This window comes from Acipenser ruthenus, chromosome 15, assembly GCF_902713425.1.
Source record: "Acipenser ruthenus chromosome 15, fAciRut3.2 maternal haplotype, whole genome shotgun sequence".
NCBI classification, from domain to species: domain Eukaryota; kingdom Metazoa; phylum Chordata; class Actinopteri; order Acipenseriformes; family Acipenseridae; genus Acipenser; species Acipenser ruthenus.
This window is the reverse complement of record NC_081203.1, coordinates 3,642,833-3,661,092: the sequence shown is the minus strand read 5'-3', so window position 1 is coordinate 3,661,092 and position 18,260 is coordinate 3,642,833. Positions and strand designations below refer to the sequence as shown.

General features: G+C 38.3%; 1 protein-coding gene across 3 annotated transcripts in view; it reads right to left on the bottom strand.

Annotated features, from left to right (window-relative positions):
• The window catches only part of LOC117422477 (disabled homolog 2-interacting protein-like), a 241,465-nt gene that overhangs the window by 183,733 nt on the left and 39,472 nt on the right, over nucleotides 1-18,260 (bottom strand). The window contains exon 1 of one of the 3 annotated variants that reach the window (XM_058986896.1): nucleotides 10,626-10,758. The exons of the other annotated variants lie outside the window; for them this stretch is intronic. Coding sequence (XP_058842879.1) covers nucleotides 10,626-10,683 — 58 coding nt within the window. The 5' untranslated portion in view covers nucleotides 10,684-10,758. Of the gene's footprint in view, nucleotides 1-10,625; nucleotides 10,759-18,260 lie in introns of those variants that run through there. 3 annotated transcript variants of the gene reach the window in all.

The window sequence follows — 18,260 nt, the reverse complement described above, 5'->3', positions numbered from 1 at the left end:
CCATTCATCTTTAATTCAATTTCTCTGAGTGAATTCTGACACGATTAACTGAATACCGATGTCTAGCTATCCACACTTTTTTTAACAGTTTTTTTAAAACAGTACAGTGTTTAGTACTGATTTAATGACGGTCTGTTAAGTCTATTGTCATTGTCATTTTAAACATATTTATTTTGCTACGATTAAAAGCTCTTGTTTAAATGGCTTGCACCCCATCAGTTTGTACTGCCATGCACTACAGAGGTGCAGCTCCGTCAGCCCTCAAGCTGGTTGCATCCACCCACACTTCTCCAATGTTGCAGCAGTTTAAAAGGCAATTTAAAAAAAAGACTGCATGGAAGCGGAAAGAAGTAACTCTTTCGGGGTGTTGTTTCTGTTGGCGTTCATCGCTACAGAAGACTTCAAAGCAGGAAGTCATGGGTAGAGTCAGTAGAGTCCCAGCCCTTTCCCAGCAGGACGTCAACTGCTAACAAATGTGGGCTCCCTGCTGTACTCTACTCCAATCAGGTTAGCTCTTTACAAACCAGGGGACTCATTTCCACTCTTAATCCAGAGCAGCATGTTGCCTTATTTTCGTTCTGCAATGTTAATTGTAGTAAACTGGTATGCAGGAATATACAGTAGGTGTTGTTTTGCTAGCGCAACAAGTTCCCCTTTCAGCATGCACTAAACATTTGATCCCAACTGTGCAATTTGAAAAAAAATCTATTTTGTGGTCAATAAATTCCATAATGTTTGTGCATACAATAGGCAGTTTGCTTCAGGTATTCAAATGGTAATACCTTTGTTACGCTTTATTGCTGAATACAGAATACTGCTTGCAGAATTATGCCAGTACCTAAAAAAGAAAGAAGCTGTTGGCTGAAAGTATACATCTTTTCAACAATGATTCATGCAAGTCAAATTCAATTTTATAGTCCTTCAGGAAGCCGAGCTGTCATAAGCAATTTTTTAAAACTTTACCGAGACGAGGGATCAACAGTAGCTAACAATCACTGCAGGGCTTGGGCTTTCACTGAGTGCCTGAAGCAGGTTTTCATTAATCTACAAATAAATCAGCGCAGAGAACATATAGCAGGGTGAGCTTTCTCAGAAGCTATGGCAGTTCTGAGACAATGCCATGCAGCTAAGGCATGCCAAGCCCCAATTAACCCTTTCCACCCCCTTTCGGGTGACTTGTGATCTATCAGGAAAGCAAATCAATAACTGAGAACAATCTACGATGTAACTTGTACAGTAACTCCAACTGCCAATGGTGCTGTAAGACTTCAAGACAGTTGCTAATGCTTTTACTGCTGTCATGTAACCATGAAACAGCCTTTGTTTTCACTTTTTGTGTATTAACATAGCATTGCTTAATGTAAAAAAACATGTTGTGTATAAATACACACAAAACCCAATTCTCTTGCTAAATCCATTCTGTGTGTTACCTTTGGAAAAGAGAAATGCTTGCAATGGTAAGTCAATAATGTGTTCAATTTATGGAGGAAGCCACAGTATTAAAAAAAATGGGGGGTGGGGGGTGGGGGTTGGGGGGGTTGATATGTATTGTGCTGTTCTTTAGGAAAGAGGTAGGAAGATTCTAGCTTGTCTCTCAGGTTTTTTATTTAAATATATACTCTTTTAACCCAACGTACAGTATATTGTCTGAATGAAGTACGGTTCTTTCCAAAGCAAACATACTTTTTTTGCAGTCTATCCCATAGTAGCAACTGAAGTCACTGCTTTGTCATTTGTGTTTGATATCCGATATGGTCGGTACACATTTAACATTTAGACCCTGGGCTCCATTCCAGGTCTTTAACATAAACAATACATTCTACACTGTCTGCACTGATTATGGAAGGAAGTGTTTGCCAACCAAAAATAATGTGAAACACAGCAGGTCTGAAAAGCCAAGCTGTATCCATACCGAGTCACCACAGGTGTTCTGAGATTTCCATTTGCACCTTTTATTTTAATAATCTTCCTTAAACTCAGCATGCAAGGATATGTGGAATAGAAGTTAGAAGGTAAAACACAAGGGTTAATTGTAGAAATATTTACTTCATATTCATCATTTGCTTCCAATATTATCCCCTCTGAAGCCAAAACAGATTTATGCTCTTTTTTAGTGATTAACAGGCAGCTGGAGGCTTTTTTTTTATAGGTCTACAGTTGATTCAGAACAAGTTAGCTAAAATTAAGAGAGATTGTCTTCATTGCCAGATATAAACAGAACCTTCATTTCTGGAGGAAAGGGGGGGGTAATTCAGGTTTACTTGCAGGAACTTGTATTTCAGTACACTTTACTTATTTTAAACTTACAGCAAGGCCAGGTCAACAAACCACAAATCCCAATCACAACCCTGAGATCCAAAGTCAACGTTAAATATTTAGCTGTCAGCATTTGTATTAAGACTTTAAGAAGCTTGATCTACAGCTATGGCCAAAAGCTTTGCATCACCCTGTAGAATTAACACATTTTGCTTCGTAAAGTTGAATGAAACCTACTGAATAATGTTACGTTAACATATTGAATTGCATATCACTTTATAGTTTGTAGTATTTTAAAATCTAACATGAAATACTGTACTAATATTATGGCTTTGCAATATAATTTTGTAGTTTCTTTGAATACATGATGTTAAATAAGTGATGCAAAACTCTCATACAACATTTTAGAAAAGTACAGTACTGTACACAAATACAGTAGCCATTTGGACAGACTGCTCCTATTAAAATGTAACTAGCAGTGTACAGTAACCCCTTTAGAACGTTGCCAACCACCAAGCATCTACTGAGATAATTGCATTTGTAATACAGGGGCTCCCCTTTATGACAAGGGTTAGTAAAATCAACTAGGGTTTTGTGAAACCTGATTCCTTATGTACCCTGTGGTAAAATGATTCACCCCACTGTATGTGCAGAGAAAGTAAACATGGTCTGTTTTGCACAGTTCGCTAAGGCAGCAAGCAGGGAAAAAAAGGAGACAATTCACATGCAAATTGTGTCTGCAAAAGCCTAAAGTTCTGCTTGAGTGTCACTGGCATTGAAAAGCAGGGCACCGGTGTCAGTTGTCCCGTGGGAGGGTTTAAAGGTACAAAGGGGCTGTTAAGAGCCATTTTTCTCTCCCAAGCCCAACGTATTCAATTCAAAAGTCGCCACTGATAATTTATCACCTGAAAACGTCCTTGGTGTCGTGGGAAGAAGAAGAAGAAGAAGAAGAAGAAGAAGAAGAAGAAGAAGAAGAAGAAGAAGAAGAAGAAGAAGGACATTATGCTTGTTAGTGTGTTGTAAAGGAATTCATTAATGCCTATAAATGACTCTGCTGACATCAATACACTCTCGCTAAGCTTTTGTTCGGAAATGGATTTTTTCATTGCAGGCTCTACAGGTGCCTCCAGAGCCTTGTGCATTGTGTCTGTCTGAGGTCAGCGCCTTCCTTGTCACCCTGAAGCTAATAAGCTGAGTGCAATCGAAAGAGTTATTATGGCATCCTGACACATTCCATTCCTCCCGATCCGATCAGGCCTCCAGCATTCATTTTGTTAACGTACTGTTGACACGCTCCCTGAAATGTGTTGCGCACTGTTAAGGCTGTGCATTCATCTCTCTGCTACAGTCTTTTTATAGACCTACACTGCGCTGTACACTTTTTGTTTGGAGACGCATATTTTTTTTAATATATACAATATGAACCCCCCGGGTTATGATGGTTTATTCTGTAAATTCTATTTTCATGTCTTATTTCTGTCATCTCTTTCAGTGATGCACACAAGGGGAAAAAAGGGCAGCTTAGCCATGGCTTTGTGTAAAGGTCACACTGGATAGTAGGTTTTCAAGACCATGTTATCCTCTGTATATTTTACTGTAGCATCATCTGTAGTCTTTTCTATAGCATCTCTGACCTTACAGCTAAAAGATACATAGATAAGAGGAATACAATCACTAGTTGTGATAACCCCACATGCACATCCTAAAAAGGAGTAATACTGATGCACCCAGGCAGAAGTCCACATTAAAATCTTCCAGACAACAAAGGAATCAACCAGCAATTACTTCTTCTGTGTAAATGGAATGGGATTTATTGAAATCGCATTCCGAGAAGCGGGTTGGAATTCTTTTTCCCCTTTAGTTTTAATGATTTCATGTTGATGGGATAAAAAACATTTAAAGAAATACAAGAATACAGCCTCTCACTTTAGCAAGCTCTTCCAGATTTTGTGGGGAGTTCTCAAGGAGAATGAGTAAAATTCGGTGAAGTAGCAAAGCCATGCCAGACGTTTACAGATTGAGGAAGAGCTAGAACCACCTTGCCAGTGCGAGGGTAGTTCAGTCTCTAGCCAATCTTTGGTCTTTAGAAGGACTGCAACGTTTCCAGTTGTCCTGATTGTGGATTTCTGTTACCAGCAGATCAAATTTAATCGAACACGACAGCTACCTGATAGTATTGACTTTCTTCTGCTACAACTGATCTTACCACTACAAATGACTCATCTCTGTGCAGGACTGCTTCAATCCAACAAGGATTACACTGCCAACTACCCTGATTCAAACCATTTACTATGAGGGTTAAAGGGCTGAGTATATTTTCTATTCATTACAACAGCAATGCATTAAACAAATGAAATTATTTTGCTCTGTATGATGGCAGAAGGTTTTCGAAGCGATGCAGCGAGTGCAAAGTCCAGTACTACCAATCTAAAACTTTCATGGCAATTGTCAATTAGTAGCAAACGACCACTAGCCTACTAATGTTTCGAGTTTTAATCTAATAAACATCTCTAATTTCAAAAAAAATCCTGAGGAAATGCAAGAGATGGGGGAAAAGAAACTAAGGAGACAGGATGTTTTCACATTAATGTACTGCTTTAAGACGCAAACATTTAATTTCCTGCAAGATACTGCCCATGAAGTCAGACAACACACTCTACTGACTGTATCCTTTACTGCAATGTGAACAGAAGGAGCATATCAACCATCCAATTACTCTAGATACGCAGTGCTGTCAATCATAAGTTGACATGAAGCTGATTGAGGGTGGCATTGCCAGATCATGCTAGTTGATATTTGAAATTACCATCACAAAGTTTTTACCGCTTCCAAGCTTACATTTTTGATGTTTCATTCAACTGAAAGAAGCAATAATCCCAGGGAGGGAAAAAAAACATCAAAAAGCAATGATGCCTTCACCAATGATCCAATAATACTTTTGAAAAATATCTTACATCACCCTCATGCAGCCATCAAACACCCTGCACTTTAAAATGTGGAAAACAGCAATTGATCCATTGCAAATTGCTTTTAAAATCCTCTCAGACTGTCTAAATACACTGTCAATATTTATTTTTTTACCATCACAAACCAAACATTCTTTTACACATGAGTCGACAGCAACGTTGCAGTTCAGGAGAATCCAGATGTATGTTTTGCAAAGCTGAGACTGTGGCAATGTCATGTGCTTGCATGGAGTCATCAAACAAGACTCAAAGCCACTGCATAGCCACTGTATAAGGTGTATACATATAATTAGACACTGACCCTGTACACATAAAGTGGACTTTATGCAGACTTTTTTTGTTGATTATCTGGTGTTTTATCAATGTGATCCTCAAAACTAGGGCCAAAAGTTTTGCATCACCTAGAATTTTAGGATTGTGACATAATTAAAATAAAATAATAATAATAGGGAAATCATTAGCTTCTGTGCCTCTGATCTCTTGCCATACAGATGGTCTTGCTATGCCTACAGAAAGAACCTATCCCTGCAAAGCGACACAAAACCCTCCAATTTGTATGACACTTGAAAGAGCCACAGCAATGCCACACGTACACAAAAACTATGACATTTTACCCAGCCGTTTTCAAATAGAGGTTTCTGTTAAGAGCCTCTAGTGCTACTGTAGGTAGGCCTAAGTGTTAAACCGTTTTACTCCAGTGCATCATGGGATTGTTTAGCTGCAAGATTAGAAAAGAAAAAAACTAAAAAGCGCCCAGTGGTTTTAGGAATTTGCTCCCAAGCTTATTTACACAGAAACCTACCTCAGGACGTGGCCTAGAAACATTTCTAGACAAATGTGATTTGATGTTTTCCTGTCACAGTTGGTTATCAAACAATGAAAGCTACTCCCAAGGAGGCTCCTGGCCTCCATCATTCAAAGGAAATCAAACAATCTTGATCTCAAGATAGCCGCAGATTTTCAATTTGAGAAGTGTTTGCAGAGGAAATATGTTTTTACAGAGAAACCAAATACCCTTAATGTTTAATTACACAGTTTTTAAGAGCGAATGGCTTGCAATGTCTTTTTTTTTAAAAATGTTTATTTGACATGTCCCTGATATTTTATGATGTTTGATAGCAATCTGAGGAGCTCTGGGTTTTGTTGCTCCAATATTGACAAATCATTTCTCTCTAAATCTCTTGCTTTGATCTTCACTGGCGATCCCAAGTACAGGCATAGAACAGCCTCCCTTGTTCCACTGAAATCATCTGGACCCAGAACCATTGATTGATTATAAACATATATATATGTGGTATGGTATTCCACAGTGCAAGATATTGGCTACTCCACAGAAAAATACCTGGTCATTACAATGTGGAAAAATGGCCAAGCAGAGGTTTCCTCAAATGAATTAAAGACATTGTAGAGAACATTGCGGTACTTTTCAGTGTTTTGCAATCAGTTTCTTTTCTGCCAGAGACGAATAGTAAGAGGGATTATTAGTGTTGTGTTGGGAATTAGCTCAGCAGCTATGCCATTAGGCAGCAGTCCAGTATCAAATTATACCGAGTGGATATACATTAAAAGAGCATGTTCCCAGGAACTGAGCATGTCTGGAATTCCTTGGAAAGTGTGAAAGCCACTGCACTTTCATCAGTAACTTCTGATTGCATGGTAGTGCGCTTTGCAAATGCCTCCCACTACATTTAGTTGACTTTTATTATTTATTTAATCTTTCCACCTTGATGCTTAAAACACTTTTTTTTTTTAAGTTGTGGTCTAAGAAAACCAACAAACTGAAGAAAATGATTGCTTTACTTGTTGCCATGGAAACAGCGGAGGTGTCTCCCAGTTGCTACATTGCATATGACCACAAGTATAGTGTTTAATTCATTCCTCATGGGAGTTGTACATACCTGCCTGAAAAATAATTACAAAAACAAATTGTGCTGGAGAGTGCTCCACGCAATGAATACACATTGTACTGAACATTCTGCCTTAGAAAGATGCATTCCGCTTGCTACTGACTGAACTGCCAGCTTTCAAATTGGCAGTTGTACGTAAGTAATCAGCATTTTTTTTTTTTTTCATAAGCCCTTGTTCCAAGAAGTCATTTAGCACTCTCGATTTCCTGCCGACCATTCTGGAAGCAACTGTTGCACTACAGGAAATGGATCTTACTACAGTAAAGGTATTTTGGCGAGTAAACCTGGCACAAACAACCTGGAACAGAAATACTGTAGTACGGTATGAGCAAGTTATTGTCATTTAGAGCACAATTAAACTGAGTTTTAGGAGTCTTCCTTAGCTCACTTCCAATGAACCAGAAACCAACAGCATTAAAAGCCTTGAATGAGATATATGTTTGTTAAACAAAGCTTGCTATACTGTATGAAATATAATCTAGATACCTTTCATTGTAAAGCCATGACGTGGTAGGATTGCACTTTCATACCCACTGTGGATTACACTGGACGTACAGCACAGCCCCCAGAAGCAGGCACAAAGAAATAAGAAATGAATCGATTGCAACCACCTGTCGTGTTGTACATTACATAGAAATATAAGAGAGTGCCTTGACAGTTTATTTTTTACTATGCATTGATTTGTTCTGGCAACAAATAAATAAAATACCTCTTTTATAGAATGTGTTTGCATTTTTCAAGGAAACTACAAATTAGACGCGAATGCATTATAGCAACGAAGGACAAACAGTGCACTTGAATTGTGTAACTACAATATGGTGTAATTAACAGGCGCTTTGGAGCAAAATTAGTTCAAATTAATGGAACACAAACAAAAGGGATGAAGCAAACTCTCCTTTTAAACTATGTATAAAAAAGGGACCAGATCTTGAAACAAGGACATCTGTTACTCAGAGATTCCAGTAATTGAATGTCCCTGATTCTAGCAGTGTGATTTATTGTGTTTCAGTACTGCTGCTACAGATCACCTATGCTAACATAAACCACACTATCGGTCACATATAAAAACAAACCCATAACTATTAAAAACGCTACTGCAGGGTCCATACAGAGCAATACATGAATCAGCAGGAAAGTCTATATATTTTGTTAAATAATGTCGTTGCTGAGCTGCTGTTGTTTACTGGCAGCAGTCCCCGCATCACACTATGCCAAGATCCACTCTCAGTCAAGAGAAGCAGTTTATCCACCTGTCTTCATCTGTCTTTACAGCGAGTTATCATTCATTCTGTAACTCTCCTTGAATGATCTGAACAGGAGTTAGACCTACTGAGTTTAGCCCATGCAATGCACAGAGAGACAGAGTTGTGTTGTTATGTAAACCCAGTGATGTCTTTCTTCACGTACACTTGTGTGTCATGCATACTAGACAGGATGTCAATTCCACAGCTGGAAGCCATGTGAAACTTGATTTACAGGGAGTTCTGATAGCCCTACCATACCGTGGTGGGATTTTACAGTACCAGGGAACCCGTCTGGACTGCATACATGTTGGGGGGAATCCCAGGATGATACAAGGTGGTTGATGCAATCCAGAGTGATTCTCCAGGGCTGTAAAATGCTCTAAAAAAACAATAGGCTGATCAAATCAACCGCTTATAATATTTAGTTTAGTCCTTAGTGTGGCATTATCATTAGTTATTGCTTGTAATTAGTCCCCAGAACTGCAGACGAGTTTTAGCAAGTAACTGGAAAAGAAAAATAGTAATAAGGATTCTCCATCTGTGAATTATAAATGCATTATCCAATCTAGAATCAAAAATGTGTAATAACTACCGTAAAAACCGGTGTATAAGTCGCCCCCCACCCACTTTTTTTAGACAACAATTTCACGAAAAAGCCTATAGGTCACACCGGTGTATGAGTTGCTCCCCCTTTTTAGGACCCCCTAAAAATACCTAGAAAATAGACTTATACAAAGGTTTTTACAATAATTAAATACTATAGATAGATAGATAGATAGATAGATAGATAGATAGATAGATAGATAGATAGATAGAAACTTTGAGTTTCTGCCTAGAATTTTTTATAGCGTTATTAAAGAAAAAGAAGGAATAGAAAGAGTGTTTATATGTACTTTTCACTCTCTCCGCTTCAGTGCTCTCCACACAAACGTCTCAGCCAAGCCACTGGCTGTTTTTAAATGTTACATTTTTTTGACCACTTGAAGATGGCACACAGCCAAGCAAGTAAAGTAGCACAGCTCACCAAACTGGCAAGTCGAACTAGGACTTCTGAAATATTTTAGACGTTGACTCATTCCCTAAACCGCATTCTTCCTGCAGAACAGAAGTACTACTCAAATACAGCAACTGAAGTACCGTACTTTGGTCACAACAAAAAAACACAAAAAAAGAAAAGAAAAAAGTGCCTAGTTTTTATAGCTTTTTTTTCCAGAACATTGTAGAGCACAACTGCAAACATTTACACTGAAGAAAAAAAAAATGTGAAAGTGATTATAATATAAAAGTGGAATAATCTAGTTACATATATGGTATCTATGTGAAAGTAATACAACCAACACCAAATAGACAGGCAATTCATTTATATGCAAACGTACCATTTAGATTTTCTCATATCAAACAGTGGTTCAGAATCAAGTCAACACAGGCCTCCCCATAGCCGAATGGGATTACATGAATAATAGTTTAGGGGGGATAGGTCATGCAAATATATATTAAAAAGAAGAACAAATGAACCTCAACAACACATTGAGCACTGATGAATTGCTGCTCTCTCAGTACAGATTGCTAATCCCTGATGGTTTAAAACCCTGCATAAGAAATAAATTAAACCCTTTTTTGTCTGTTTATAATCATAAAATAATCATGTTATTACTATACTCACATAGACACAGGCAAAATACAAGCAGTTCTCTGTTCTTTAAACTGAAGAGTAGTCTGCTAAATAATAATCTAACTATTGCGAACTGCAACTGACAATTTGTTTGTTTAATGAGGACATTTATTAACCTTTGAAATTGGATTCAAATGGTTGGAGTGCCTGCTTAGAATTCTGTCGCAGTCCAAACTTGAGATCTAGCCTATACAGTACAGTGTGCTGTACCCGTATTTTAACTAGAACAGGCAGTAACCACGCCAAGTCTACAGATAAATTAAAAAGTCGACAACACACTCAGGAGTTTAAAGTCTCTTACTTACTTGTGGTCAGTGAAATTTGCAATAAAACCATTACATTAACAATCACATTTAGGCACACATACAGTATAACGAACTATAAAGAATATACTGTATATATAGAAACCACAAAGTAACATAATCCAAGAGAAGAAACTTGTAGTTTTCTTTAGCCCTGTGCACCCACCTCAATCAATCTGTACAGAACCCTGAAATCTGCTTGTTGTAGTAGTTGTACTGTCTCTGCCCCTTGTTATCACCGCAGCTATATTTGTCAATGTACTTCGAAAGCTTCTTACCATTCGAGTTGTCTTGTTCAGTGGGGTTATTTGGCTCCATAACTTCTAAGTAAATCATTTAGAATGTCTCGGCTCTATTCAGCAAAGTGCAGAACCAGCAGCAGCTTCGCCTCATTTATGAACTAGTGCTGCATCCATCGGAGTCTGTGTTCTTTTTTTTGTATTACATCTGGCTGCTTTTCCAAAGAGGACTGGCTTGTTGAGCACGCAGGCCTTTTTCCAGCACTTCATTACTCTGCATTTAAAGCTGCAGAGTCCTTATACTTCACTCTCTCTTTCTATCAGCTTTAAATCTCAGTTGCATCAATTAAATTACAGCAAATCTCTCAATGTGATATGCATGCCAGTGCTGTCAAAATGCAGTTTAATTCATTTTGATTTATTTTTTTCACCCTGGGGTTATTATTACAGCTGCCAATCAATGGTTCTTATTTTAATATATTTCTGTGTCTATATGTATAAATAAAATACAAGTTATTTTGCTGTAAAACATAACAGTCTAAAGCAGGAAAAGGGCTCACAAAATACACTTTTAATATCATTTTAAAACTAATCGGCATTTTTTTTCTTAGCCAACTAAATAATATATTAAAAAATTGATAACATGTATGAAAATAAGACTCCTATTACATAGGAGTTTGATCGATACCAGGTTTTAATACAAGCTTGATTAAATCCAGGAATGGATCAAACTGCTATGCAATGGGAATCTTATTTACACCCCTGAATAAAATCAAATCATATTAAGAATTGCATCATATGCACCTGCAGCTTTAGATTGCAACATTTTAGTACCAAATAGTTTAAAATAGTTTAATCACATTTTTTTTTTTTAATGAATACAGCATAACCGAATAAGTTAAATGTCATGCCAGTTATAGCGCTATAAACTTTAATCAATACTGTATATCTCCTGGACCATGGGTTTATTGGGAGGGTCGATGACAGAAGACAGACACAGTACTCAAGGGTAGTGTGACTCATGAGCTCTCACTCAGAGTACAGCATCGCAGTTTCACAGCACAACTGGAGGAATGAGGCAGAATGTAGGCCAGACTGGAAGGATGTTTCTAGGGCAAAGGAACAGTTAGTTCGGCCTGAAAAGGTAGGCCGCAACATTATACTGGAAGATAATTAGATAAAACAAGGGAGAGGCAAATGACTTCATAAAAATCGGTTGAACGCTATAAAATATTAAAACACGCTGTGAAACGACCAGGGCATGCATGAGGTGAGGTATTCTATCTAATGTAGAAAAGCAAACCTTGATGAGCATTAGATATTTTAACATTTCTAACGTTCATAAAGATTTAAAAAGTCTTGAAGTGGACAGTGGCATTGAACCAAGACAGGTTATTAAAGAATAACGCCTGGCAGGGGAATGCAGTAACGGTAAAGTAGAGAACTGATAGGCAGCAGCTATCAGGATTGAATCATCCAATACTGTGGGACTCCAGGCTAGGCAGCTAGTCGACCTGCCTTTTCCTTTATTTTGTGCAAACCGTTCTTGCAGAGACCTGGTTGAACCACTTCATTGAAACAGTGCGCTCTTTGAGAATGCTGTCCAGAAGAGGATTTATGGTAGCTTTAATTGTAAGCAAGAAGCTACTGAAAAGTACAACTCAATGAATATGTTCTACAGCACGTAAATCGTATTTAAATAGCACAGGGCCCTTTTTAGTTCAATGGTTTTAATAGGAAGGAAAACCTAAGTAAGTACTTACTTATTAGAAGTCCAGCGATAACCACAGTTCAGACAGGAAACTCATGTGATAGATTATATTTATTAAAACAGACTAAACAACACTACTACATTACACATATTTTACACAACATTCTTTAGCCCTTGTTTTCGCCTTTTGAGGTACGCCTGCCCATAAATTACTGGAGAGGCTGACCATAGGGAAGCCATGGGCAGGGGGGCAGGATAGCTGACCTCCCTGTAAGAAGAAGCCAAAAGCAGGTGGAGGCTGGAGAGGAGGAGACAAACTCAGACGCACAGCAGGGACACAGTGGACTGAGGTAATATACAAATCCTTTCCTTGTCGATCATTGGACATATTGATTATCGAAGGACAAATAAGAAACTAGCTATTCGATTTATTTAATCTGTATTGGAAGCTCCTACAATATGCTTGATGTTTACGTGATTTGATCTAAGAGTAAAGTGAGTTCCCTGCCAGAACCTCCGCTTTGCTTAATTGACAGAAAGTATAGAGCAATGCATAAAAATCAGAGCCTGCAACAGGTGGGGGACAGGAGGGTAAAAATCAATAACAGATCCTGAGTTCATTCCAAGGTTTGTGCAACATATAGGATGACGGAAAGGAAATCCAGATATCAAAGTTTCACAGCAGGAGATATCTCAGACCAGTAGGAGCAATTGCACTGCCCACTGACCCAGCGCTTAAAAGGGAACTGCATGTAAAACAGCTTGTATGGCTGCCCATTCTGAAAGCACAAGCATAGCAGATCGTTGTCTGTGCTGCAGATTTGTGGTGGTCCTGCTCTGGTAGACAGGGACCCCTTTGTTTGGGTTTGTAAACTAATTCACTTATTTAGTTTAAGATCTCTGTTCTACTTTTTGCTCCTCTTATTTACGGAAATTTGGAATGAAAAGGCAAAACTATCTTCCTCTGCCATTAAATCACCTACAGTAATATTGAATGTGTGTTTTCAAGAATTACAAATGTTGGGAGCTTTGCGCTTTGGCTGGTCTGAAGCAAGCAGGTGGAGGTGAGAAGGGTCATCCTGTTGTGAATATAAGCATATGGGCAGCAGTGTGGAGTAGTGGTTAGGGCTCTGGACTCTTGACTGGAGGGTCGTGGGTTCAATCCCTGGTTGGGGAAACTGCTGTTGTACCCTTGAGCAAGGTACTTTACCTAGATTGCTCCAGTAAAAACCCAACTGTATAAATGGGTAATTGTATGTAAAAATAATGTGATATCTTGTAACAATTGTAAGTCGCCCTGGATAAGGGCGTCTGCTAAGAAATAAATAATAATAATAATAATAATAATAATAAGGCGCAGTTCCATGTTGAAGGTATACACTATATTGCATTGGGAGTGGATTTGTGCTGTTTCTGCCTAATGAATGGCTACCCATGCTCAGACTGGCTTAAACAACCTTTAGTGTTGTATGGATAGATACAGTACAACTTACAATTCTGTATTATATCTAGGGCTTCTGATTTCCGGCTTTAACTGATAAAAACAGATAAAACACCCCCGATCCAAAAAAAAAAAAAAAATGAAATTAGAATATAGCCAATAAACACCGGAAAACACAGGAAAAACAGTGGAAAAACACTGGGCAATGTCCCGCCTTCCTGACTTGTATCTATCATTGATTCATTCTGAATACTTTAAACCCGCCCCAACTATTGAGCGACAGCACATTTCTACATTTCTATTGGAGACTCCGCTTGCGAGATTTAAAACGCGATTACAATAAGGAATGGAGGCTTGTTCACGGGATTTAAAGCTGTATTACAGTTAAGATATAGAGGATTTAAAACAGAATTTTGTGGAAGACAGCAAAGGTACAACTTAAGTGTGCAAGTCCTGTCGAGTTACTACTATACACATTTTGACAGAAAAAAAAAATGTCGAAGCATTTTGGAAAGCAACCAAAAACAATAAGACCTAATTCTATCAGTCTTGCCAATTATCTTGACTAGTAGGGGTTGCTGAAGCATGAGGAAGTGAACTAGGCCCAGACAGGTTTCATATCTAACCCAAGAAGCACAGAGGCAAATACAAGATTTGAGCCAGCATGCTCCTGGCTGCATGACTCACCTTGCACTCCAGAAAGCTAGTACCTTTTCTGGATTAGCTACATGACCCCCCCTGCTTCCATCTTTCTTTAACCCATCCAGTCTGCAGTAGATCTTCTTGGCTCCACCTCCAAGGTTTGACAGTTAACACCATGAAACTTAATGTAAAGAATACTGTATGCTATAGTTCCTCATTGTGGGTTACTCAAAACTACTAGCGGTGGCTTATCAAAAGACACCAGATGTGGCTTGTTTTCATGGGCAGAAATCAAATTTGAAAATCGCAATTTATTTTTGAACCCATTTATTTTGGTTCCAGCTCAATATCTTGAACAATTGGACTCCAGTTCATTTGAAACCTGAACTCTTTTGGGCAGGCACTTGGAAACAAGGCATAAAGGAGAAGCTGCAATGCTTTGACATGATCTGCTAATTGAAACCGGTACAGTAGCTAGAAGTTTGTAACACTGCTCATGAGTGTCTGTGGAAAGTATATTTGCTTTGAAATATCAATACGCATGGGTAAATAAAGGATTACTGACAGTGGTGGGCTCGCAATGGGTACATTTATTATAAAGCTGATGAGAATTGTGGAACAAGCTTAGGGTCTTTTTACTGTGTCTTTCATATGAAATCCATTCTCTTTAGGAAATGGTGGCACATTCACAAAAGTAGCCATGGGTAGGTCCTAGCTTCTGTCTCAATATACTGTATAAACTTTAAGAATCCTTAGTTCTCTGTCCCAAAGCATCCATTCTTTGACCTTACGAATCCAATTTAATTAGAAAAGGAAAGGGAAATAATGAAAAAACGATATATATATTTAAAATATTACAGTAGGTATAAAGGGGGAGGATGGAGAGTACTTACAAAAGTCATATTCCTTTACAGTCCAAGTGCAGAATCTTAACTTCCAGTGTCTCTCCCAAAAGCATTAGCTTCCACTGTGTGCTCATTACCATACATCTTTTCTGACTTACTGTATGGAGAAAGCCTCCAAAGTGAGATGCTTAAAAGCCTGAGGTCTTCGAAAACTATTCAAGTACATTAAGCAAAAGTTTTGGCTTTTTAAAACAATTCCCATTGGCACATTATGACAGAACTACAGTCCAATATGCTGTGCTGTCTTTTACAGTAACGTGTGAATCGTCATTAGTCCACACGTGAGACGTATGAAAAAGGACTCTTACTGGTCTTGAAAGCTAACCTACACCGTATATATATTTTAATACATATTTTAGCTGATGGATCTGGTACAAATATCTCAAAGAGGTCCTGATAGCACACTTGCCTGTGCGTATTGGTTAATACCATTGGTATATACTGGCATGTTACCACTGCGATACCAATGTCTCACCATTAGCATTAAGCCATTGCATTGCCATTGCAGTGTCATTGAATTGCCATCGTAAATCATTTGTCAAGGGTTCTATGTAACATAAAAGTTTCTGGCTATAATCATAAACACTAAGTAAGTGAATTTCAAGCCACCGAGAATTCTCAAGGTTCAATTTATAATCTTGATAAGACAATCAACATTGGACTGAGCTCCCAAACGAAGGGCAGGAGCTGCCTTTAATCGTGATTCATTATCAGAACCTTTGTCAGTGTTGGAAACACTAAGTAGAACTGATAGCGCGAGGAGGGCTCCTCTATAGAACCATTCATCTTTACCTTTTATAGCATTTGGCAAAGAACCCACTGCCGAGTTTATTCAACTTAAATTAATTGATGGACTCCAGCAACCACTTCATAACAAAGAAAATATCTCAATTTACAGTTACTTCAAGGTTCCCGGGGGGTGAATGAAAGCTCACAAGAAAAACATAATACTGAATCAAAGTTTGCAAAGTCAATGTATTTCATGTTTGAAATGCCTGCCTATGAATACGTCCAATATTAGTAGGGATTTCTGATATACTTTCACTGAATGTGAATTTAATTTAAACCCCTCCCTGCCAACCAACTATTCCCCACACAACCACCCCCCCCCCCCCCCCACCCCCCCGTGCCCCGGCAGGGCTTTCATCTTGCCACACTGCCATTAAAAGTGACAATTTAGTTTCTCCTGATCTTTGATTGTCAATCCAAAGAGAATCGTTGGTTCTGATTCATGTTTTATCTTATCGGTACATCTTTGCAATTGTTAGTCTCGTCACATTTCAGGACGCAGAAGATAACCAGGTCTTTTTTTTTTTGTAATTTGTAATTTAATGTCATTTTGTAATTTAATGCTAGGCTGAAGACGTATTTGTTTGCCTAGCAGAAATCTGTGATTTCAATTGTCACTGTGTAAGCTGACATTGTGTTGTACTGCACAGCAGTGATGGAATACTAATAGTGTAGTAGCGCACTGCATTCACAGAAGAGTTTTAAGCTATAATGTGTAAATTGTTTTATCATGGAGATTTTCTTTTTTTAAAGGCACAGGTTTTTATTTTTATTTTAAAGGCTCCACTTTCTTCACAGGCAATTGCGCCAGACTGACACCTAATATCATGGACTTTATAATTCACATGTTAGCCACTGTGGTTTTACATTCAGGATACTGTAATGATGTTTAACAAACCTGTTTCTTAAATGCAAATCCTGACTATTTTCAATCACTAGCTATTGACAGAAAAGTCTGTTCACAATATTCTCCCATCTGTTTGGAATACGGGTGTGGGAATGAATTCTATGCTGTTCAAACATCCTGCTCTCAACTAAAAGCATGGTAAAAGCAGAAGAGAGGCACGCACAGTACTAGCAGAGTATCTTCAGGATGAGGGTTCTTCAGCAAGTTTTTCAAGTTGTTGAGCCAAAGATTGCAAGTTCAGTCAAACCACTTGGAATTTTTTTTTTCATGTTTATTTATTCATTTTGTTTTTACATGAATGATTGCAAGACGACCTGAACTAAGTGAATTGCGGTGGTTCTCAGACCACACACTCAGGACAGTATTGAGCCCCCCTTGTCAGGGTTGTGAAGGGAAGTACATTAGTACATTATCACACTAATGCACCAAAAGATATCAGGGATATGCAGACAAGGTGGCTGTCAGTTGCACAGTGTGCAGTGCAATACAGTGCAAACCAAATATCCAAACAAGAAAACACAATAAAAAAAAAACAAACAGTCAAAATATTTATTTTTGTTGCACTTTCTTAATAGGCCCTTTTAAAACCTGCCAGTCTCCACTTAAACAACATTGAAACTCGAGTTGCATAACACAATAACTTTTGAGTCTAAAAATAAAAAGCAAAAGAACTTACTTTAAATATTCTGCTGAATGCCCTGCCTCTCAACAGTGACCCTTTTGAAACACACAATCTGTCCACTACAGATTCTGAGTACTGGTCACAGGCGGTTTTTACTAATGTGTGCTGTTGACCGTGCTTTTCAAAACTACCTAAAAAAAAAACTAAAAAACATAAAAAGCACACAGGCTTTTAAATCGCTGGAGTTCAGTCGTGCATAATGTACCGGCGAATCATATACAGAACAGAGGCTATGCTCTAAGCAAGGCAAGCCATTCAAAATGACCAATTAAACACAACCTTTTACCACCATTTTATGTAACCAATTTTAAATCAACAGGAGCAGAGTTGCAAAAAGAGCCACTATATCTGGCTTACTGTTCATAGTGAGCCACATTTTATAAAGGGATACTGTACACTGCCAGGCTGTTTTAATAGGACCTGTACTTTATATCGAGTTAGTCCACTGATTGCCCTGATCACAGCCTTGACCCGACATGGCATAGACTTCCCAAGATGTTGGAAACATTCTGGAGGGACGTGAATCAGCCAATAATATTTCACCCAATTGGTGCAGGGAGGTATGCAGAGGATAGTGATCACGAATGCTCATTCCAA